Genomic DNA, 19545 nt, shown 5'->3' on the forward strand with positions numbered 1-19545 from the left:
TTAATTTAACTTTTTGAAAAGATTTTATTTATTTATTCGACAGAGATAGAGACAGCCAGCGAGAGAGGGAACACAAGCAGGGGGAACGGGAGAGGAAGAAGCAGGCTCATAGCAGAGGAGCCTGATGTGGGGCTCGATCCCATAACGCCGGGATCACGCCCTGAGCCAAAGGCAGACACTTAACTGCTGTGCCACCCAGGCGCCCCTGACCTTTTAATTTTAAAGCAGGTGAAACGTTTTGTCCATTCAACACAATTTAATTGTTTTGGTAGAACAACATTTCACTTTAACCACTGACACTTTAGCTCCCGTGCTGATTTCTTTCCAAACTAAATATAAAAGACCAGATTTTGAAAACATTAGTAAGAAAAAAATTAGATGATCGCATTAATAATACTTTATTATTTGTTGAAATGATCCTATGTTAGATATATTGGATTAAATAGAATATAATATTAAAATTAATTTCACCTGGGGGTGCCTGGGTGGCTCACTCGGTTGAGTGTCCAATTCTTGATTTCAGATCAGGTCATGATCTCAGGGTTGTGAGATCGAGCCCCCTGTCGGGCTCCACATTTAGCGGGGAGTCAGCTTGAGATTCTCTCTCTCCCTCTCCCTCTGCCCCTCCCCCCCTCGCGTGCACGCATGCTGTCTCTCTCTCTCAAATAAATAAATACATCTTTAAAAAAATTAATTTCTTTTCGTTCTTCTTTAATACATGACTAGAAAATTTGAAACTACACATGTAGCTTATATTTTATGTTCTGTTGGTCTACAGAACTGGGATTCGACACCCTCAATGTGACAAGGCCCACCCCCAAACCTGGGGGCCATGCCCTGGGTACAGTTCCAGAAGCCATATATCCACCAGTCCAGGTAAAGGCAGCTGGGTTGCAAAGGTTGTAAAATGTCCCTGGACAGTGTGGCCACTGGAGTTAGCGGCCCCAGCAAATCTCAGATCTGCTGCATACCACAAGCTGGGTGCTCTTGGGTAAGCCCCTTACTTTCACTCATCTGTAGAACAGAGGTCATAGTGCCTATCTCATGGTTCCTTAAGTGCCTCAGGGCCTTTGCACTTACTTTTTCTGTGTCCCCCTCAGATCTTTGCACTTCTCACCCGTCTCCTCCTTAAGATCTTAGTTTAAACATCACCTTCTTGATGAGTCCTCGTGAAAATAAGCACCCCTCAGTCACATCTGATAGAGGACAAATCTATCCTATTCAAATTTATCCTATTTCTTTATTCAAGAAAATAGATGACATCACCTTTAAATGATCTTGGTTATTGATTTTATTTTCTTGGTAATGGTCTGTCTTCCCATTGATTTATGAGATCTGTGAGGTCAGGGATGGGTCAATCTTGTTACTGCTGAGTCCCCAGCATTTAGAACAGGGTCTGACACAGCATGAACAAAGTTAGGAATGCACGAGCACACCCAGCCAGTGCGGGCTTCATAGAGAAGCTCAGAGAACAACCAACCCCACCTTTCTTTGCCCCTTCCCTTACTGCTGTGGGATTTTCCACTGAGTCTGGATGTCCTGGTGTGGAAAATGAGTTCATTAATCCCTCCCTCCCAGGGGAGCCTCCAGGATTAAATGAGATCCCAGAACACCCTGGTGAGCCCTGAAGGTCCTGAGACACGGGTGAGCTGGTCCCTGAGGTTTGCGAACCTGAGAAACGAAGGTAACTCCACCCACGATTCATCCAACCTCTGCCTGGAGGAGTTATTTTTTTGACACTGGTGCATCCAGACATCAAGACCTAAAGCGGATTTCCCGGAAAGGTACTGGACCCCTAGGGCTGCACAGGGATTCTTCACAAAACAGCAAGTGGCCCCAGGGCCTCCTAGGCTTGGGGTGCAAATCCTGTTACGGGTGCCTTCCCCTCTCTGAGCCTCCATTCTGCTCTCTGAGCACTTAGGATGTGAAACACAGTTCTAAGCATTTTGTCTCAGCAAAAACCTTAGGAAGTGAGGACTCCTGTAAGCGCATTTTATGGAGGAGGAACTTCAGCTCCAGCAGGGTGTGAAGCAGCTTTCCCGAGGCTGCATAGTGCGTCTGTGCAAAGGTGGGGGTGCGCTCTTAGGCCCGCTGGTTCTAGGCACCGGCTCTTAACCATTACGCTGTACTGCTTCCACCCAACGAACGCTGTGAAGCGAAGCTTGCCCGACCTCAGGCCTCCCCAGGGGACCACACCAGCTCTTTTGAGTCCGGAGTCAGCTCCTGAGTCTGCAGTCTTTGCAAAGCTCCCGGGCTGCTTTCCCAGCGCTGGACCCCAGGATACCCCTTAGTAGAATGGGGCACGCGCGGAGCTTCCTGCCAGGCTGCCCAAGGTCCTCCTAAAGTTAATAAGCAACGGCAGGAAGGTTCTTTATAAACAGGAAAGCGCCGGGGAACTGTCACGGTTTGCTCTTTTTCTCCTCTGCATCCTGAGAAGGAAGGATGTTCTCCCCATTTCACATACGGGGAAACTGAGGCTCAGAAAAGGAAAGTGCTCTTTCCAAGGTGATAGGGAGAGCCAGTAGAGGGTGTCCGCGCGCGGGGCAGGTGGGGGAGGAGGCGGAGCCCAGACACCCCTGGAGGACTGGTGAGGCGAGAGGGGCGGGGCGGGGAGCGCTGGGGCGGTGACCCCAGGGGCGGAGCCCGGGGGATGGTGCAATCCCCGGCCTGAGCGCATCAGGCCGCGGCCGATTAGCACAGGTTTGCATCACCCGGGCCGGGGCCGGAGCCGGAGCCGGAGCCGGCGCTGGCGCCGGGAGACACTCGAGCGGAAGCGCCGGCTGCTCTACACGTGTCCGGCTGCCGGCGGCCGGGGTCCCGAGCTAGGTCGCGTCGCAGCGGGCCCCGGGCCACGTGGGAGTGCCCTGGCGACTCAGGACCCCGCCGCACGCCCGGGCAAGGTACCCAGCGGGGCCGAGAGGGGCCGGGGCCGGGAGCGGGCGGGTGGGAGGGTGCGCCCCCGCGAAGGTGGCGGCGGTATCCGGGGAGCGGAGGGAGGCGGGGACAGAGGTGTGGGAGTGTGGGGCGGGGGAGGCGTGTGTGTGAGGGGCCCGTGGGGGGCGCTGGGGACTCCGTAGGGTGTCACTGCAGGGTGAGCCTGGAGGTCCGCGTGAGCCTGCGGGGTTGGGGGAATGTGTCTCAGCGGACAGTGCGAGCTATGGGGAGGGCTGCGTACCTGGTGCCAGGTGTCGGCCGAGCGGGGGACACGGCTGGAGCCGGCTGGGGTGTCCTAGGGGCGGGGGCAGGTGCAGAGCGAGTGGAAGCGAGGATGCGGGGCGCAGAGTGCAGGACCCCGGAGCGCACGGAGCGTCGGCCGCAGGTGTGCACCTGCCGCTGCGGCTGCGGGTTGCCAGTTGTACCGTGCGCGCGTGTGTTTTGTTCCTGAGGACCCTGGGGTGTTCGGGGCGAGGGCCCAGGTCCGCCCCTTCTCGCAGCCCTGGGGCCCAGCCTCATTCCCTTCGCCTCCAGCCGCTCCGTTTCCGCTGAATCCTCTGCCTCGGGACACCCGCTGTCCGCCGCTTCAGCTCCCACGGGAGGAGCCTGGCTGGGGAAGGCGGGGCGAGGCCGCCTGGGGGGCTGGGGCACGTGTCGGACCGTGCGTGTGCCCTGACCGCTCTCGGTGGGGTGTGTGAGGGTTGGGCGGGCTCTGTGTGTGCGCACACTCGCCCCCGGAGGATGAGGTGTGTGCCGCTTCATGTGTGTGCTCGCCTCTCTGCCCCCGACGTGGTGTCTCGGCTGGCTGGCCTGGACAGACTGGCTTCGAGGGGCGTGTGTACAGCTGTCTGCTCTGCGTCTGTGCGTGTGTGCGTGGTATGACCTGCCCTTCTTCCCCCAGAGGTGGCAGGGAGCAGCAAGAAGTAGATAGGAAGGGCTGCGTCCATCCTACAGTGGAGATTCTAGTCCCGCGGTGTGGCCTGAGAAGTCCCTTGCTCAGTTATTGTGACTCCACCTGTCCCCTGGAGCTTATCCCAGGGCCTACCAGCCTCTGAGGCATGGATACAGCCAAAGGGACAGTCCCAAGGAGAGCACTGAAGCAGTTCGGCTACGAGTAATAGTAGTAGCAATGGACAGGGTGACCATTTACTGACACCCACCCTGCAACAGGGTCACTCTGAATTATTCGTATTTTCATTTCATCATTGTAAAAATCCTATGGGCCTTGCCTCCCGCTCCCACTTTACAGATGAGGGAACTGAGACTGGGCAAGACTTCAGGACTTGCCCAGGGCTACCCAGCCTGGAATGACTAGAACCCAGGAATGACTACGGCCAGCTGCTGTTGCATTCTTACCACATTGGGGTTATGGCCTTTTACTCATGTGGGGTCTCCCTGCCAAGGCAGCCCATGCATAGTAGTCCGCTGTGTGGCCGTGCCATGATGTTTAACCAGCCCCCTGCTGCTGCCCATTTGGGGGGGGTTCCTGCCTTTTGCTGTTACATAAAAGGCTCTCCTTTTTTTTTTTTTTTTAAGATTATTTATTTATTTATTTGACAGAGAAACAGCCACTGAGAGAGAGAACTCAGGCAGGGGGAGTGGGAAAGGAAGAAGCAGGATCCCAGCAGAGGAGCCTGATGTGGGGCTCGATCCCAGGACTCTGGGATCACGCCCTGAGCCGAAGGCAGGCGCCTAACGACTGCGCCACGCAGGCGCCCCGCACAAGGCTCTCCTGAACGGCCTTTCACGTGTTTAATATGTTGATGAGCATCTTAATGGGAGGATAAAGTCCCAGAACTGGGACACCCGGTCAAGGGTAAGGGCATTTGTCAGTTTCATGCACGCTGCCAAGTCACCCTCCATAACAGCGAGGGAAGAGGGGGGCCACCAAACAGCCTCCCCTCAGTGCTTTTCCCCCTTCTTTGTAGATGCGAGCCACCCCTCTGGCTGCTCCTGTGGGTGCCCCCTCCAGGAGGAAGCGGTTGGAGTTGGACAATGACCTAGACACCGAGTGTCCCACCCGGAAACAAGCTCGAAGCAGAACCCAGCGCCAGCTGCTGCCCTGCTCGCTGCCCCTGAGCCCACCCCCTGCTCCAGCGCGGGCCCTCACTGTGACCACTGCCTCCCGGCTTGGGCCCTATGTCCTCCTGGAGCCCGAGGAAGGCGGCCGGGCCTACCATGCCCTGCACTGCCCCACAGGCACCGAATATACTTGTAAGGTAGGTCCCCGGGGGTCACTCTCCCCCAGCATCACAGGGGCCTGGAAAGGGCCTTGGCTCCAGAGGATTGTCAGGGTGGAGGAGTCCTTAGGGTTACTTTGTTCCTGTGTTTATTGGGGAAGCAGCCAGTGAGCCCCCAGCTCTCGGTCAGGCCCTGGCCTGGGCTGAGATCAGACGGGTAAACCCGACAGGCCCAGCCGTGGGGGAATTGCGCCGTTCAGGCCCATAGTAGGATCCAGGCCATAGGGGTGGAGCTTACGGGCGGTGGGAGCACAGAGAAGGAGCCTCTGGTGTATTCAAGGGGGGGCATCAGAAAAGGCTGAGCGGCAGTTAGCGAGGGAGAGGTGGGAGAATGGAGGTCTGGGCAGGGCCTAGAGGAGTGAGAGCATGGGGGCATCACAGGGTTCAAAGGGCTTCACCCCAGCCAGAGTGGAGAGGGGCGGGAGATGAGGGTTGGTGGCCACCGGTTGTGAAAGCACGAGAAAGGAGCTCACACTGGGCTGGGGGAGCCACTGAAGATATTTGTACAAGGGAAGGGTGAGGTGGGGTAGACATCAGAACTCCTGGGACCCTGGAGGTCATTGGGCCTATCCTGTGACCATTTCACAGACGAAAAGACTGAGGTCAAGAAGGAAGGGCCAAGCACAAAACCTCATTGTATTGGGCCTGGCTCCTAGGGCAAAGTCCGGGGTTCTTGGCACAAATCAGGAAATGGACAGGGTCGGGCCCACAGGACATTGGCAGGTCATAGCCTAAAAAAAAAAAAAAAAACAGAGCTGAAGAACTACAATTATAAGTATTTACTGTGCACTCGGCACTACATTGATGGCTTAGTGTATATACTCTCTTCCAGTCTTCACCCGGTCTATGTGGTAGTTACTATTATTGGCCCATTTTGCAGACGGAGGACACTGAGGCTCATAAAACGGTGGTCACAGAGGTGTCAGAGGTGAGACCAGGGCTGTGGCCCTGTGCAAGGACACGTGTCTCAGACACAGCAAGGCAGCCTTGCTTCTGGTAGGCAGGGTAAGGAAGATACAGGAGACCCAGCTACACAAGGAAAAGGAAGAAAGGGGCCTGGGTCCCCTCCGGGATGCACAGAGAAGCAGGTGGACCTAAGCTTCCACCCGGGAGCAGCGGCAGCTGGCTCCTGAGGGGTGGGGGTGGGGTGCAGTGGGCAGGGGGATGGAGGCAGACCTATGGTCCAGCCACCAGCTTTACCCCACTGCAGGTCCCCAGTGCTCTGCCCCAAGTGCTCTAAGGAACCCCTGAACTCTGGCTCCTTTTCCTGCAACATTACAGGTTTTCGTCTGTTCCTCCAGGGGTGGGGAGTCTATGCTGAGTGGAATGACCATAGCGGGCTCAAACCAGAAGTTCGAGGCTTTCTCATAGCCCCAGTTACTCAGAAACATTTAAGGGGGTCTCCTGGCACGTGCTTATCCCCATACTAGCGTGAGCCGTGGGGCTGACCTGCCATTTCCACATAGCCATCCTGCCTGTAGTTTATCACCTATTCATTCATTCATTCATTCATTCATTCAACAAACCTTCATCGAGCACCGTATGTGCCATGCGCAATGCTGTGGTTCCAAGGCAAGAGTTCTGCTCTCGTGGTGCTGGTGCTGTAGTGGAGGACATGGACAGTAAACAAGGGAATAAGGAAAATACGGCACAAGGGAAAGGTGATCTGTGCCCGGTGATCCTAAGTGCTTTGGAGAGAAAGCCAGGAGCTGGGAGAAAGGGGGACGGGGACCGTGGGGGAGCAGGTGATTTCAGTCCAGGAAGAACTCTCCAAGGAGGTGACATTGGAGCAGTGACTTGTGTGAGCTGGGGGAGCCAGCCCCTGTGGGGATCTAGGAAAGAGCATCCAGGAAGCAGGACAGGCAAGTGCCAATGTACAGAGGCAGAAATGTGCTTGCCCTGACTTAAAAAAAAAAAAAGGAGTCTTTGTTTTTTGGATTCTTTCTTCCATGCTGCCCAACTGTTTGTTTTTAAAGACATGCTTACATTTTTTTTCATGAATTAAATATGTACATGCTTTCAGTTTATTTTCTGTGCGGCAGAGCCAGAATTACATGGGAAGGGTTTAAAGGCAGACAAACTGAGTGTCCCCGCTCTGCCTCTGATCGGGTGTATGGCCTCCAACAAGCGCCCTTCTTCGCTGAACATCAGTCTCACCAGCAGTAAAACGGAACACACCTTTCAGGGCTGTGGTGAGGCTCCCATCTGATGTCCATAAAGCCCCTAGCGTGTTTCCAACAACCTCGCCACTCTCACCCCTGCCCCTCTTCCCTCCCTTACCCTACTCCAACGGAACTGATCTTGGGCTGGTTTTCTAGAGCAGTCAAGCTCTTTCTTGTCTCGGGGCCTTGGCACTGCCCATGTCCCCCACTTGGAAAACTTATCCCATGGACATCTCTGAATCATTCAGGTCACTTGCCCAGAATCCCTTTTAGACCCTTTTTCAGCTAGGTGCCCCCTTCCAAAATATTCTCTATTCCAGCATCTTTCTTGGTTCCTTTGCAATGCTTATCAGAATTTGTAAATACTTAGTTTTTGGCTTGTTTGGACCATGGGCATCAGGGGGCAGGGACCATGGCTGTCGGGCAGGCTGGATCCCTGTGCTGGCATGGGCGCTGCACAGTGCCTGCGGGTGGAGTGAATGAGTCGGTGGGCAGGCAGTGAATCCTAGGGAATGGGAGCTGTGAGCTCTGACGATGCTCGGCCTAAAGTGACTTGTGCGCTCTCTGATCTGGCTCTTCCTGGCTCTCGGGTTATTTTCGTTTGGGTTACCTACTATTTCCCAGTTATCTGGGAAAGGTAGCAGTTGAGAGCGCAGACAACGGAGCGTGGATTCAGATCTCAGCCCTGCCGCTCGCTGGGTTTGCGGGGTGGGGGTGGGGATCGGCTTGCTGTTGGAGCGCCGGGCCCAGTGCCTAGTGCACAGGGGTGCCTGAATGGTGGCCTGGGACTGTTCCCGAGGCCAGTCTGCGCTCCTCCGGGCGCCACCTGCGCTCATGCCAAACCCCGCCCGCAGGTGTACCCGGTCCGCGAGGCCCTGGCCGTGCTGGAGCCCTACTCGCGGCTGCCCCCGCAGGGACACGTGGCCCGGCCCGCCGACGTCGTGGCAGGCCCCCGCCACCTGTACGCCTTTTTCCCGCGGCCCCACGGGGACATGCACAGCCTGGTGCGCCGCCGCCGCCGCCTCCCGGAGCCCGAAGCCGCCGCGCTCTTCCGCCAGATGGCCGCCACTCTGGCGCACTGTCACCAGCACGGGCTGGTCCTGCGCGACCTCAAGCTGCGGCGCTTTGTCTTCACCGACCACGCGAGGTGAGTGTGGTCACAGAGACCCTCCTCCCAGACATACCTAAGAGATGGGCCGTGATGGGGAAACTGAGGCCCACGAAACTGAGGCCCACGAACGTAACTTACACAAAGAAATGGAGAAGCCCGGGCTGGCCCCTCTGCCTGGCTCCCGGGAAAAAGTTGTCCCGGGGCTAATGAAAGCCCCCTGGGCTGGAGCACTGCCTTTGTGACAGTCCTAAAAGCTGACAGTGATGAAGAGCGTGGCTGCACGCTCTGACTCAGCTGGGATCCTTACGAAGAGGAGATAGGCAGTATTCGAGTTCCCACAGGCCCGCTGAGGCAACGGGCCCAGAGAAATCAAGGAACACCTAAGATTCCACAGCTAAATAAATAGCAGAGCTGGGAATCGAACCCAGATGACTCCAGAGAGGTCCTAATCCACCCCGAGCTTGAGGCACCTGCTGGGCTTACCTGCCGACTCAGGGCCTCTGGACCTCAGTTTTCCCATTGGTAGAGGAAAGGGCTGGATTGTCAAGCTGTTTCCAGGATGTCAGGGCCACAGACAACAAGCCGCAACAGGCCCGGAGGTTCCTCACATGGGAACTTTTTCTGTGAAAAAGGGTGATTTTGGAGGGAGGGAATAGAAGGGGAGCTGGGATTCTTTCCCCTCCCCCAGACTCTGGGGGGTGTGCAGGGTGTGTCCGGAAGCACGGCCAGCCAGTCATGTCCACATGAACAGCCATCAGAAGCATGGATAACACTGCAAAGATTTTTTGTGTGGGGGGGGAAGGAGGGAGACCCCATTGCACATTTTAATTTAAAAAAAATTTTTTTTAAGTAATCTCTAAACCTAACGTGAGGCTCAAACTCATGACGCCAAGATCAAGGGTCACACGCTCTTCCAACTGAGACAGCTAGGCACCCCCCCACACTGCACATTTTAAGCTTTTTAAAAATATATTTTGTTTGTTTATTCGTCAGAGAGAGAGCACAAGCAGGGGGAGCAGTAGGCAGAGAGAGAAGCAGACTCCCTGCTGAGTAAGGAGCCTGATGTAGGGCTCAATCCCAGGACCCTGGGATCATGACCTGAGCGGAAGGCAGACACTTAACCGGCTGAGCCACCCAGGCGCCCCGTGTTCATCTGTTTTTAATTGAAATTGGCTGCCAATATTTCAAAAACTGGGATTTTTCATCAAAATATGATTTCTGGCTTCTCTTGGGGAGAAATGGGAATGTGGGGCCACCTTGGGAACGGTGAGTGGTTCATGGCAGTGGCTCTGGGTGGGTGGGAGCTGGGGTTCACATCCCAGCCCTGTGCCTGTGCCTGTGCCCATAAATTGGTGTCTTCCTCACAGGTTGTGTGAGGATGAGATGAGATGCTCGAGGTAGTGAGCTTAGCTCTGGGTCAGGTACCCAATGGAAGCTCCAGAACATTGACTGTGATGTTGCTAGTGGTGCCCTTTTCAGGCAGGGTTTGTGTTGAGGTGTTTGGCCTGGTCCCCACTTCCTATTTCTGTCACTTTATTACCTGCCTGGACCCTAAGTTTGCCTCTGGTTTAAGAGCAGATTAGTGCCCTCGGCCCCCTCAGCCCCCTCCCCGAGGGGCTGTTGGGAAATGTGCTCCTCTCAGAGTCCTAGTTCAAACACAGTTGCTCTGTGGCCTCGAGACATGACTTAACATCTCTGAGCCTCGGCCTCCTTGTGTGTAAAATGAGATCAGTCAACCAGTCTCACAGGACTGGCTCAATTCTGCCCAGTGCCAGCAGGCACTCAGGAAGTGGGTGCCATTAAGGGTGAGAGAGTGGGGGCGCCTGGGTGGCTCAGTCGTTAGGAAGTGGGTGCCATTAAGGGTGAGAGAGTGGGGGCGCCTGGGTGGCTCAGTTGTTAAGCGTCTGCCTTTGGCTCAGGGCGTGATCCTGGTGTTATGGGATCGAGCCCCACATCAGGCTCCTCCGCTGGGAGCCTGCTTCTTCCTCTCCCACTCCCCCTGCTGTGTTCCCTCTCTCGCTGGCTGTCTCTCTCTCTGTCAAATGAATAAATAAAATCTTAAAAAAAAAAAAAAAGGGTGAGAGAGTGGGGTGGTGGCATGGTCTCCCCAGAGGAGCTGACCCCTCTGTCTCTCCCCCTCCGCAGGACAAAGCTGGTGCTGGAGAACCTGGAGGACGCCTGTGTGCTGACTGGGCCCGACGACTCCCTGTGGGACAAACACGCGTGCCCGGCCTACGTGGGACCGGAGATCCTCAGCTCCAGGGCATCCTACTCGGGCAAGGCAGCCGATGTGTGGAGCCTGGGCGTGGCGCTCTTCACCATGTTGGCCGGCCACTACCCCTTCCAGGACTCAGAGCCTGCCCTGCTCTTCGGCAAGATCCGCCGCGGTGCCTTTGCCCTGCCTGAGGGCCTCTCGGCTCCTGCCCGCTGCCTGGTCCGCTGCCTCCTTCGACGGGAGCCAGCTGAGCGGCTCACAGCCACGGGCATCCTGCTGCACCCCTGGCTGCGGGAGAACCCGGTCCCCTCAGCTCCGTCCCGATCCCGCCTCTGGGAGGCTGACCAGGTGGTCCCTGAAGGGCCGGGGTTGGAGGAGGCTGAGGAAGAGGAGGGGGAAAGAGAAGCGGGCCTGTATGGCTAGGCAGCCTCAGACTCTCAGCCGCAACAAGTGGACTGAGTTTGGGGTAGCTCCAAGCTCTCTCCTGCTTTTTTTGCACTGAGCCAAACCTTAGTGCCTTCTAGAAGGGAGAAAGGAAGAGGCATGTGTGGCGTGTGCCCTATGCACACCTGTGTGGTTCCTCACACCTGTGCACACAAGCCTGTGCATTTAACACATCCTTCCTGGGAGTTCACTGCGTGCCAAACCCTGTCCTGGATGCTGGGAACACAGCAGTGAACGAAAGACAAAACTCCTGCTCCCAGAACTCACCATACTTGCCTGTGCCCACAGGTCAGTGTCCACACTGGGCCCTCTCAGTACAGTGTCAGCATCCACTTGTGCTGGGGCCCACGCACTTCTGCCCTGGGACAGGACAGTCCCTCTCACAAATCCCTGTGCCAAAGGCTCCAGGCCTCTCCCTCGCCACTCAGGACTCCAGAGCTCAGGCGGTGCCTGGAACTGTGCTGCCAACAGCTCACTTCTCCTTCCAGGCCCGAGCCAAGGATTCGGGCTGTAGGCTCACCAGTTCCAGCTATGAGGCTGGCCCTCATCTAACTCCAGGAGTGGTTTGGATTGAGGGTCCGCGGCTGTCCTCCTCTGGCCTGAGCACCAGAGCTGGGGTCGGAGGAGGCAGGGTCTTCTTCCTGGCCTCCTGGCAAGTCTCAAGCCCTATTCTGGGTTTTGGATTATCACTATGGCTTTTGGACGCCATAAGAGTATATTTTTACCTTTTGCCTAATAAAGCAGTTATGAGATATTTTAATGTCTCCTGAACATTTGTTCTGTCCTCTGCTCCCAATCTCTTACCGGCTTTCCTTGCCCCATGTGGAGGCCAGAGGCTTGTGGTTTGTGAGAATAGATTCCTTGCAGCCCAGCCGGTCTCGCGCAGGCCCTCTGTTCCTTCTGGAGGCAGTGGTGTCTCTGTTAGGGTACTCTTTGGCTGCAAGTAACTGAAACCCTGGGCCAAAGTGGCTTTAAAAAGAAGGAAATTTCACACAAAGCAAGGAGTCAAGAGGTGGGACGGGCTTCTGGGCTGGGATTCAGCTCTCAGAGCCGTCAGCAAGGACTGGCTCCCCAGGCTCATTCTGTCTCGTCTCTGTTGTCCCTGGTGACTACTGACAGTATGGCCACAGTGGTCCTGGATGTCACAGAAGAGAGATCCGTGACCAGAGGAAGCAGGGGGACGGCACTGTAGCACCGGAGGACTCTGTCCTCTGGAGTCAGGCTGCCTGGAGTTAAGTCCTGGCTCCCGCCCTCGCAAGCGGACCCCAAGTGTCTTAACGACTCTGTTCATGCCTCAGCTTACTCATCTGTACGATGAGGAAAACAGTGCCCAACTCACGAGAGTTGAATGAGATATTTCCTGGAAAGCACTTGAACCCTCAACAAAAGTGAGCTGTTACTATTACCCCCAGAGCTCGCTCGCTCTTGGCGATGGGGAAAGCTATCCCAGAAGTCCTCCTAGCACACTTTCCCACAGATTTCATTGGCCAGGGCTGGGTCACATGTCCTTTCCTGACCAATCACCGGCAGGGAAATGCAAGCGTGCTAATTAACCATGCCAGTCCTCCAGCTGCGGGGTGCAGCCTCCCTGAGGCTCACGCTCCATGTGGGGGGGATATCACCGGAGCAAAGTCAAACTCTGGGAGGAGGTGGTGGGAGAAAGCACAAGGAGGCGTGGGATGCGCTGGCCTATAGCTGGCTGGCTGCAGGCAGGTGAGGGAGACCGTCCTAGATCGTCTAGCCACCCAACTGCAAATGCACAGATCAGTCGGGCTGGCCAAGAGCAGAAGACTTGCCATAGAATTATGAGCTAAACAAACGGATCTTTGTTTTAAGCCACTGAGTTTTGGGGTGTTTCATTACACAGCAAAAGCTAGCTTGTAGGGAAAAGTCAGCCTTGTGTCTCTGCACCCAGGATTGCCGGGGACAGGGCCCCAAGCTTTCTTCTTTCCCCTCTGGGCTTCCAACAGACCGTGCCCCAGGTCCCTCACAAGCTGGGCGTCCTCCCAGGTAGCAGTGGAGCGAGGGCAAGGGAGACAAAGTCGTACAAAATGGGGTTGCCAAATGGCAGTGCCGACCTTGTATCTGCATTATGCAGAGGGACTCGTTTAGTTCTCACGGCAACCCTGCAAGTAAGTGCGCTTGTCATTTTATAGGTAAGAGAACTGTGCTTTAGAGAGCGGAGGACTCGTCCAAGACCACACAACCGAGAAACAGACTCACCTGGCTTCGCCTTGAAACAGGAACTTTTTTTTTAATGTATTTATTTGAGAGAGAGAGAGAGAGAGAGAGCAAGCACGAGCGGAGCGGCAAGGGAGAGGGAGAAGCAGACTCCCTGCTGAGCAGGGAGCCCAATGCGGGGCTTGATCCCAGGACCCTGAGACCATGACCTGAGCTGCAGGCCGACGCTTCACCGGCTGAGCCGCCCAGGTGCCCCCAAAGCAGGAACTTTTGACAAGGCGTCTCAGAAGCAGCCGCATGAAAACTGGCACAGAAAAATGCAGAATCCTCCTTCACCAAGTAACGCATGTGGCCACACCCCTGCCCCAATTAGTGGGGACTTTCATGTTCTGTTTATATTCATATAATGATCATTATAAAAGTTTTACAATATCAAATGAAATACATATATATTACTGTAAGAGAGGGACCGACCGTAGGAAGTTTAATTGGGGATTTTCTTTATAACTGGGAGCTAAACACAAAAGATAATATTATGGCCTGTCCGATTATTCATTCACTTTGGCACCTCAACCACTATTATGAATGACGGCTACAGGCCAGGCATGGTGCCAGCCGGATGGACACAAACGTGGTCCCTCTGCTCAAGGACTCAGTCTAATAGAGAAGCCAGATGTTAACCAGGTAACCACACAAATTAAGAAACTAATTACCAGGGGCGCCTGGTGGCTCAGTTGGTTAAGCCGCTACCTTCGGCTCAGGTCGTGATCTCAGGGTCCTGGGATCCAGCCCCATGTGGTCCAGCTCCCTGCTCAGCTGGGGGTCTGCTTCTTCCTCTCTCTCTCTCTGCCCCCCCCATGCTCTTTCTCTCTCTCTCACATAAATAAATACCTTAGGGAAAAAAAAAAAAGAAACTAATTACCTCTGTGGTGGGTTCTTTGTGGCTAAGGTGGGCTTCATCAGATATTCCAGGTGCTCCCTACCTGCCTGCCTCCCTTACAGTCACGTGATTATTCTGACCGATCGGGGGTGTGTGTGTGTGTGTGTGTGTGTGTGTAGACGTGCCCTCTGCAGGAGATCCCTTCTGGGCCATTGAGAGCTGGTGAACCTCCACCCCTCTCATCCCTAACACAGCCACCTGGAGGCCACGGTTCCCTCAGCTACGAGACAGAGGAGGGCCGCCATCCACACTGGATTTTACTGAGCAAGACGTGAAGCTTTTTGGGTGAGGTCTTTGTGATTCCGCGTTTGTCTGTTGGGCGGTTAGGGTTAATGATCATGATTAAGGAAAATTTGCCCCAGAGGAGGGGAGGAAATTTCTCTCCCCCAGTAACTAGGCGGTAGCAGTCTTTGCTGTGTTACAAACACCAAAACTTAGCGGTCCCTGCTTCTCTGGGTCAGCAGTTTGGGCTGGGCTCAGCTGGCTCACTCACATGGTGGCCGGCAGCCCCCTCTAGAAGGGCGCCCAGGCTCCCTCCTGGCTGTGTGTCATCCGTCAGTCTGTCAGTCAGCAGGCTCTAAGGAGGCCGGGCTGGGTGGCTCACCGCTGTTCCACGAGGTCTCAGCCTCCAGCAGCCTGAGCCCTGGCCCCCTCACGTGGTGGTGTTGGGATTCGAGAAGCAACAAGAGAGGACAGCCACCAACGTGCAAGCTCTGCTGATGTCACATGGGCAAGTGTTCCATTGGCCAGAGCACGTCACACAGCCAGATTCGGCAGGTGGGAAAAAAAGATCCAGCCTCCCGATGGGAGGAGCTGAAAATGATTTATGGCTTTTTATTTACTTATTTTAATAGACGGCATGAGATATACTTGATCAAATAAGTTGGCCACCGTGTCCCCACATGTGGGCTGTGTGTCCCTGGACAAATTGCTTGGTGTCTCGGGGCCCCAGCCTGTTCCCCTCCTCTCCACGTGGCTGAGCCCGGCCCCGCCTTGGAGGCTGGACCTGGAGACTCCGTAAAACTGGGCCAGCCCTCCCCTGCCCCTCTGCAGCCAGATGTGGTTGGTCAGCCCCCTGGGGTGCTTGTTTACAAGGCAGATCCAGGATCTGACTGTGAGTCAGACCGTGTGGGGCTGTAACATCACCCCTGGGTGATGCTCCTGGGCCCCAGCTTGGAGAACCTCTGTATTTGGAAAAATCCTGACTCCTTGGGGAACTCAGAGCTCATTTCAGCTCTTCTCTGAGCTTGTTTGACCCCAGCCCAGGTATAAAATGGGTATAAGTTCCACCTGCCTGGGATGCCAGGATGGGCTCAGAGGTCTGAGAGGGCTGAATCAGGGGTCAAATCTGAGCCACCATGACTGTTGTCCTGGCTTTCCCTCTCCCCTTACCTGGCTTTTTCTTTCTTCATGGCCCTCAGCACCACCTGGCAGGACATTCTATCTCTGTTGTTCGCGGGAGCTACAGAAGGCTGGGGGCTGTGTTTTGTTCATAACAGTCTCCCCTGCTCCTAGAACAGCGCCTGGCGCACAGAGCTGCTCAATTACATGTTTGTTGAATGACGAAATGACAGTAGTTGCTATGCAGCCCCTGCATGGCTAGAACAAAGCAGGACTTACTAGGGATGGTTAATGTTTACTGAGGATATATCACGGCCAGGCCTGGCTCTAAGCCCTTTGTGTGCACTCTCTCATTTGACTTGGGCTCATCGCCAGCCTCCAACATGGCCCCCATGATCCTCGACACGTGGTATTCATGCCCTTGGGTAGTTCCCTCCTACCCTAAGCTGGGTTAATGGGTGTAACAAATAGGATATTGTGAAAATGAAGAAATAGGACTTTTTTTCAGGCCATAAGAAGTGTATTATGTCTTCAAGACACAACAATGTAGACTCTTCTCTCAGAGAAGCATCTTTCAGACCCAGGGAACCATCACCCAGATGAGTGGCCCATTTGTCATTTTCATAAGCAGCTGGATGCTTCCCCTTGGATTTCTCAAACTCCCGGGTCCCCCATATGTGGACAAGATCAATACTACAGACGGTGACACAATGACAAGGATGCATGCCCGAGTGTGGCGCTGTGCCCTGGGGGTGCCCTTGCCGAAGTGCAGGGGAAGGTGTGATGCTCGAAGGACCGCAAAGCTGTATGTGGCCCCACGGTGCATCCGTGTTAGATTCCCAAACTCGTGGCCCAGGGTCGCGGTGGCGCCTCCTTCCCACACAGGGGTCATCTCGCCCTCCCCAGTCGTGGGAATCACTGTCCGGCTGAAGGTGTAAGACTCGGCTGTAAAATATAGCATGGCTCCTGCCTTGCTCTCCTGAACCCTCTGCTCTTGGGAAGCCGGCTGCTGTGTTTCGAGGACACTCAGGGAGACCTATGGAGAGGCGCGTGCGACAGGAGACTTAGCCATCAGCCAGAGGCTTTCCTGAAAGCTGATCCCCACCCCAGTCAAGCCTTCCCATGACCGAAGCCTCAGCCAACATCTCTACCACAACCTGGGAGAGACTTGGAGCCAAACCACGTAGGATGCTGCTCCTGACTGCGTGTTACGCGCACCCGAAGAATCGCTGAGCACTGCAGCTCAAATGAACGGTGTGCTGTGTGCTGGCTAATCGAATTGATGTATTTGTTTGTTTTTAAAGAGATTATTTATGTATTTATTTGACAGACAGAGAGACAGCCAGCGAGAGAGGGAGCACAAGCAGGGAGAGTGGGAGAGGAAGAAGCAGGCTCCCAGCGGAGGAGCCCGATGCGGGGCTCGATCCCAGAACGCCCAGGGATCGCGCCCTGAGTCAAAAGCAGATGCTTAACGACTGAGCCACCCAGGCGCCCCTGGCTAACTGAATTTAAATAAAATTAAAAAAAGAAAAGAAAAGAAACCGTTCCTGAATGCTTAATCCCCAGAAACTGGGTGAGATCTACATGTTTATTGCTGTTCTAAGCCGCTAAATTTTGGCGTAACTGATCAGTAACCGATGACTGACACAGATCGTCAAAACAGCCCTATGAGGGAGGGGCCGTCATGATTGCCGTCATACAGAAGGGGAGACCAAGGCCCCGAGAGCAGGAATCTTGCCCAGGGCGCACAGAGAGTGAACAGTGGGACCGAGCCCAGGTTTGAATGACTGAAGAGTCTACCCGCTGGGAGGAAGGATGTCCGAAGCGAATGCCAGCTCTGCCCTTGAAGGGCCAAGGCTGGGACTAGAACACCGGAAAGAAAGTATCTGCCCTCAATACGAATTTGTGCAGGTAACCTCAGGGCTGAAGGGACCATGACCGTCGTAAACCAGCAGGGTCACCAGAGGAAAACAAGGCACCGGAAGTGAAAACCGGCAGAAACAGACAGAGCTCAGATGGCAATATCACCGGATACAGATTATAAAGGAAAAAATGTGTACTGCCCTGAAATAAATAACAAGCTCGAAACTATAGCCAAAGTGTAGGAACTTATATCAAGTGACAACAGATTTGAAAGGGGCACCCGGGTGGCTCAGTTGATGAAGCTTCTGCCTCCAGCTCAGGTCATGATCCCAGAGTCCTGGGATCGAGTCCCGCGTGGAGCTCCCTGCTGGGCTGGGAGTCTGCTTCTCCTTTCCCTCTACCCCTCGCCCCTGCTCATTACCTCTCTCTCTCTCTCAAATAAACAAATAAATAACATCTTTAAATTAAAAAAAAAAGAAAAAAGAAAACCTAAGAGAACTTCTAAAATTCAAAAAATAATAACCAAAATAAAAAATTCAAAAGCTGGGGGGTTGGGCATCTGGGTGGCTCAGTTGGTTAAGCTTCTGCCCGTGGCTTGGGTCATGGCCTGGGGGTCCTGGGATGGAGCCCCGCCTCCAGCTCTCCACTTGGCGGGGAGTCTGCTTCGCCCTCTCCCTCTGTGGTCTCTCTTGTTCTCTCTCTCAAATAAATAAATAAAATCTTTTAAAAATTAAAAAAAATAAAAATCTGGCTTAAACCACAGATTAGATGTGGCAAAAGAGGGAACAGTGAGATAGAAATCCAACATCAACCACAGATTCAAGAGACTCTATAGGGGCGCCTGGCTAGCTCAGTCCATAGGGCATATGACTCTTTTTTTTTTTTTAAAGATTTTATTTATTTATGTGACAGAGAGACAGCCAGCGAGAGAGGGAACACAGCAGGCGAGTGAGAGGAAGAAGCAGGCTCCCAGCGGAGGAGCCCGATGTGGGACTCGATCCCGGAACGCCGGGATCACGCCCTGAGCCGAAGGCAGACGCTTTAACGACTGCGCTACCCAGGCGCCCCATAGGGCATATGACTCTTGATCTCAGGGTCATGAGTTTGAGCCCCACGTTGGGCGTAAAGATGACAAAAAAAAAAAAGAGAGAGAGAGAGAGAGACTCTAAATTTTCACACATAGACACATCATAGTGAAAACGCAAAAAGACAACGAAAAAAATCTTAAAAGCCCTCAGAGGGAAAAAAACCAGCGAGATTACTTTCTAAAGGACAGCAGTACAACATGGATGAAACTCAAAAACATGATGGTAGGTGAAAGAAGCCAGTTACTAAGGACACATTTGGTAAGATTTAATTACTTTAGGAATAGGAAAATCTATAGAGACCAAAAGTAGATTAATGCTGAGGGGTTGGAGGATACCAGGTGGGGGGTGTCTGCTAATGTGTTCGGGGTTTCTCCAGGGGTGATAAAAATGTTCTAAAATTAGATTGTGGTGATGGTTGTATATATAAGTCTGCAAATGTACTAAAAACCTTTACAGTGTACACTTTATTTTTTTTTAGATTTTATTTATTTATTTGTCAGAGAGAGACAGCCAGCGAGAGAGGGAACACAAGCAGGGGGAGTGGGAGAGGAAGAAGCAGGCTCCCAGCAGAGGAGCCTGATGTGGGGCTCGATCCCAGAACGCTGGGATCACGCCCTGAGCCAGAGGCAGACGCTTAACGACTGCACCACCCAGGCGCCCCTAAATTGTACACTTTAAATAGGGGCTCTTATATCAAGTATAGGTCAGTAAGGCTGTTGAAAGAAGGAACAGAAGTTAGACTGACAGGTGGTGATGGCTCAGTAGCAGCCATAGATGCCAGAGACGATGGAGTGCTATTTTCTTTCTTTCTTTTTTTTAAAGATTTTATTTATTTATTTGACAGAGAGAGAGAGAGAGAGACAGCCAGCGAGAGAGAGAACACAAGCAGGGGGAGTGAGAGAGGAAGAAGCAGGCCGCCTGTGGCGGAGCCCGACGTGGGGCTCGAACCCAGAACCCTGGGATCATGCTCCGAGCTGAAGGCAGACGCTCAACGACTGAGCCACCCAGGCGCCCCTTGAGTGCTAT

General features: G+C 54.1%; 1 protein-coding gene across 2 annotated transcripts; it reads left to right on the top strand.

The window, feature by feature from the left end:
- The first annotated feature begins 2673 nt into the window (after positions 1-2673).
- TRIB3 (tribbles pseudokinase 3) lies at positions 2674-11860 on the top strand. 2 transcript variants are annotated; one of them, XM_087853703.1, is made up of 5 exons: positions 2674-2900; positions 4495-4750; positions 4863-5153; positions 8191-8483; positions 10593-11860. In XM_087853703.1, exons 3-5 carry the CDS (start codon positions 4863-4865, stop codon positions 11083-11085), a joined length of 1077 nt encoding a protein of 358 aa, XP_087709829.1. In that variant the 5' UTR covers positions 2674-2900; positions 4495-4750; the 3' UTR covers positions 11086-11860. The 2 variants fall into 2 exon arrangements, with proteins under 2 accessions (XP_087709829.1, XP_045663394.1); XM_045807438.2 differs by lacking the exon at positions 4495-4750.
- Positions 11861-19545: the final 7685 nt, after the last annotated feature.

The sequence above is a fragment of the Ursus americanus genome, chromosome 22 (assembly GCF_024610735.1).
Source record: "Ursus americanus isolate L20-20 chromosome 22, mUrsAme1.1.p, whole genome shotgun sequence".
Taxonomy (NCBI): Eukaryota; Metazoa; Chordata; class Mammalia; order Carnivora; family Ursidae; genus Ursus; species Ursus americanus.

Bases quoted from the DNA above. Each gene is read 5' to 3' on its own strand.
- TRIB3 (XM_087853703.1), top strand. From the start codon at position 4,863: ATGCGAGCCACCCCTCTGGCTGCTCCTGTGGGTGCCCCCTCCAGGAGG. The intron at 5,154-8,190 runs GTAGGTCCCCGG...CCCCGCCCGCAG, and splicing joins GCACCGAATATACTTGTAAG to GTGTACCCGGTCCGCGAGGC. The intron at 8,484-10,592 runs GTGAGTGTGGTC...CCCCCTCCGCAG, and splicing joins GTCTTCACCGACCACGCGAG to GACAAAGCTGGTGCTGGAGA.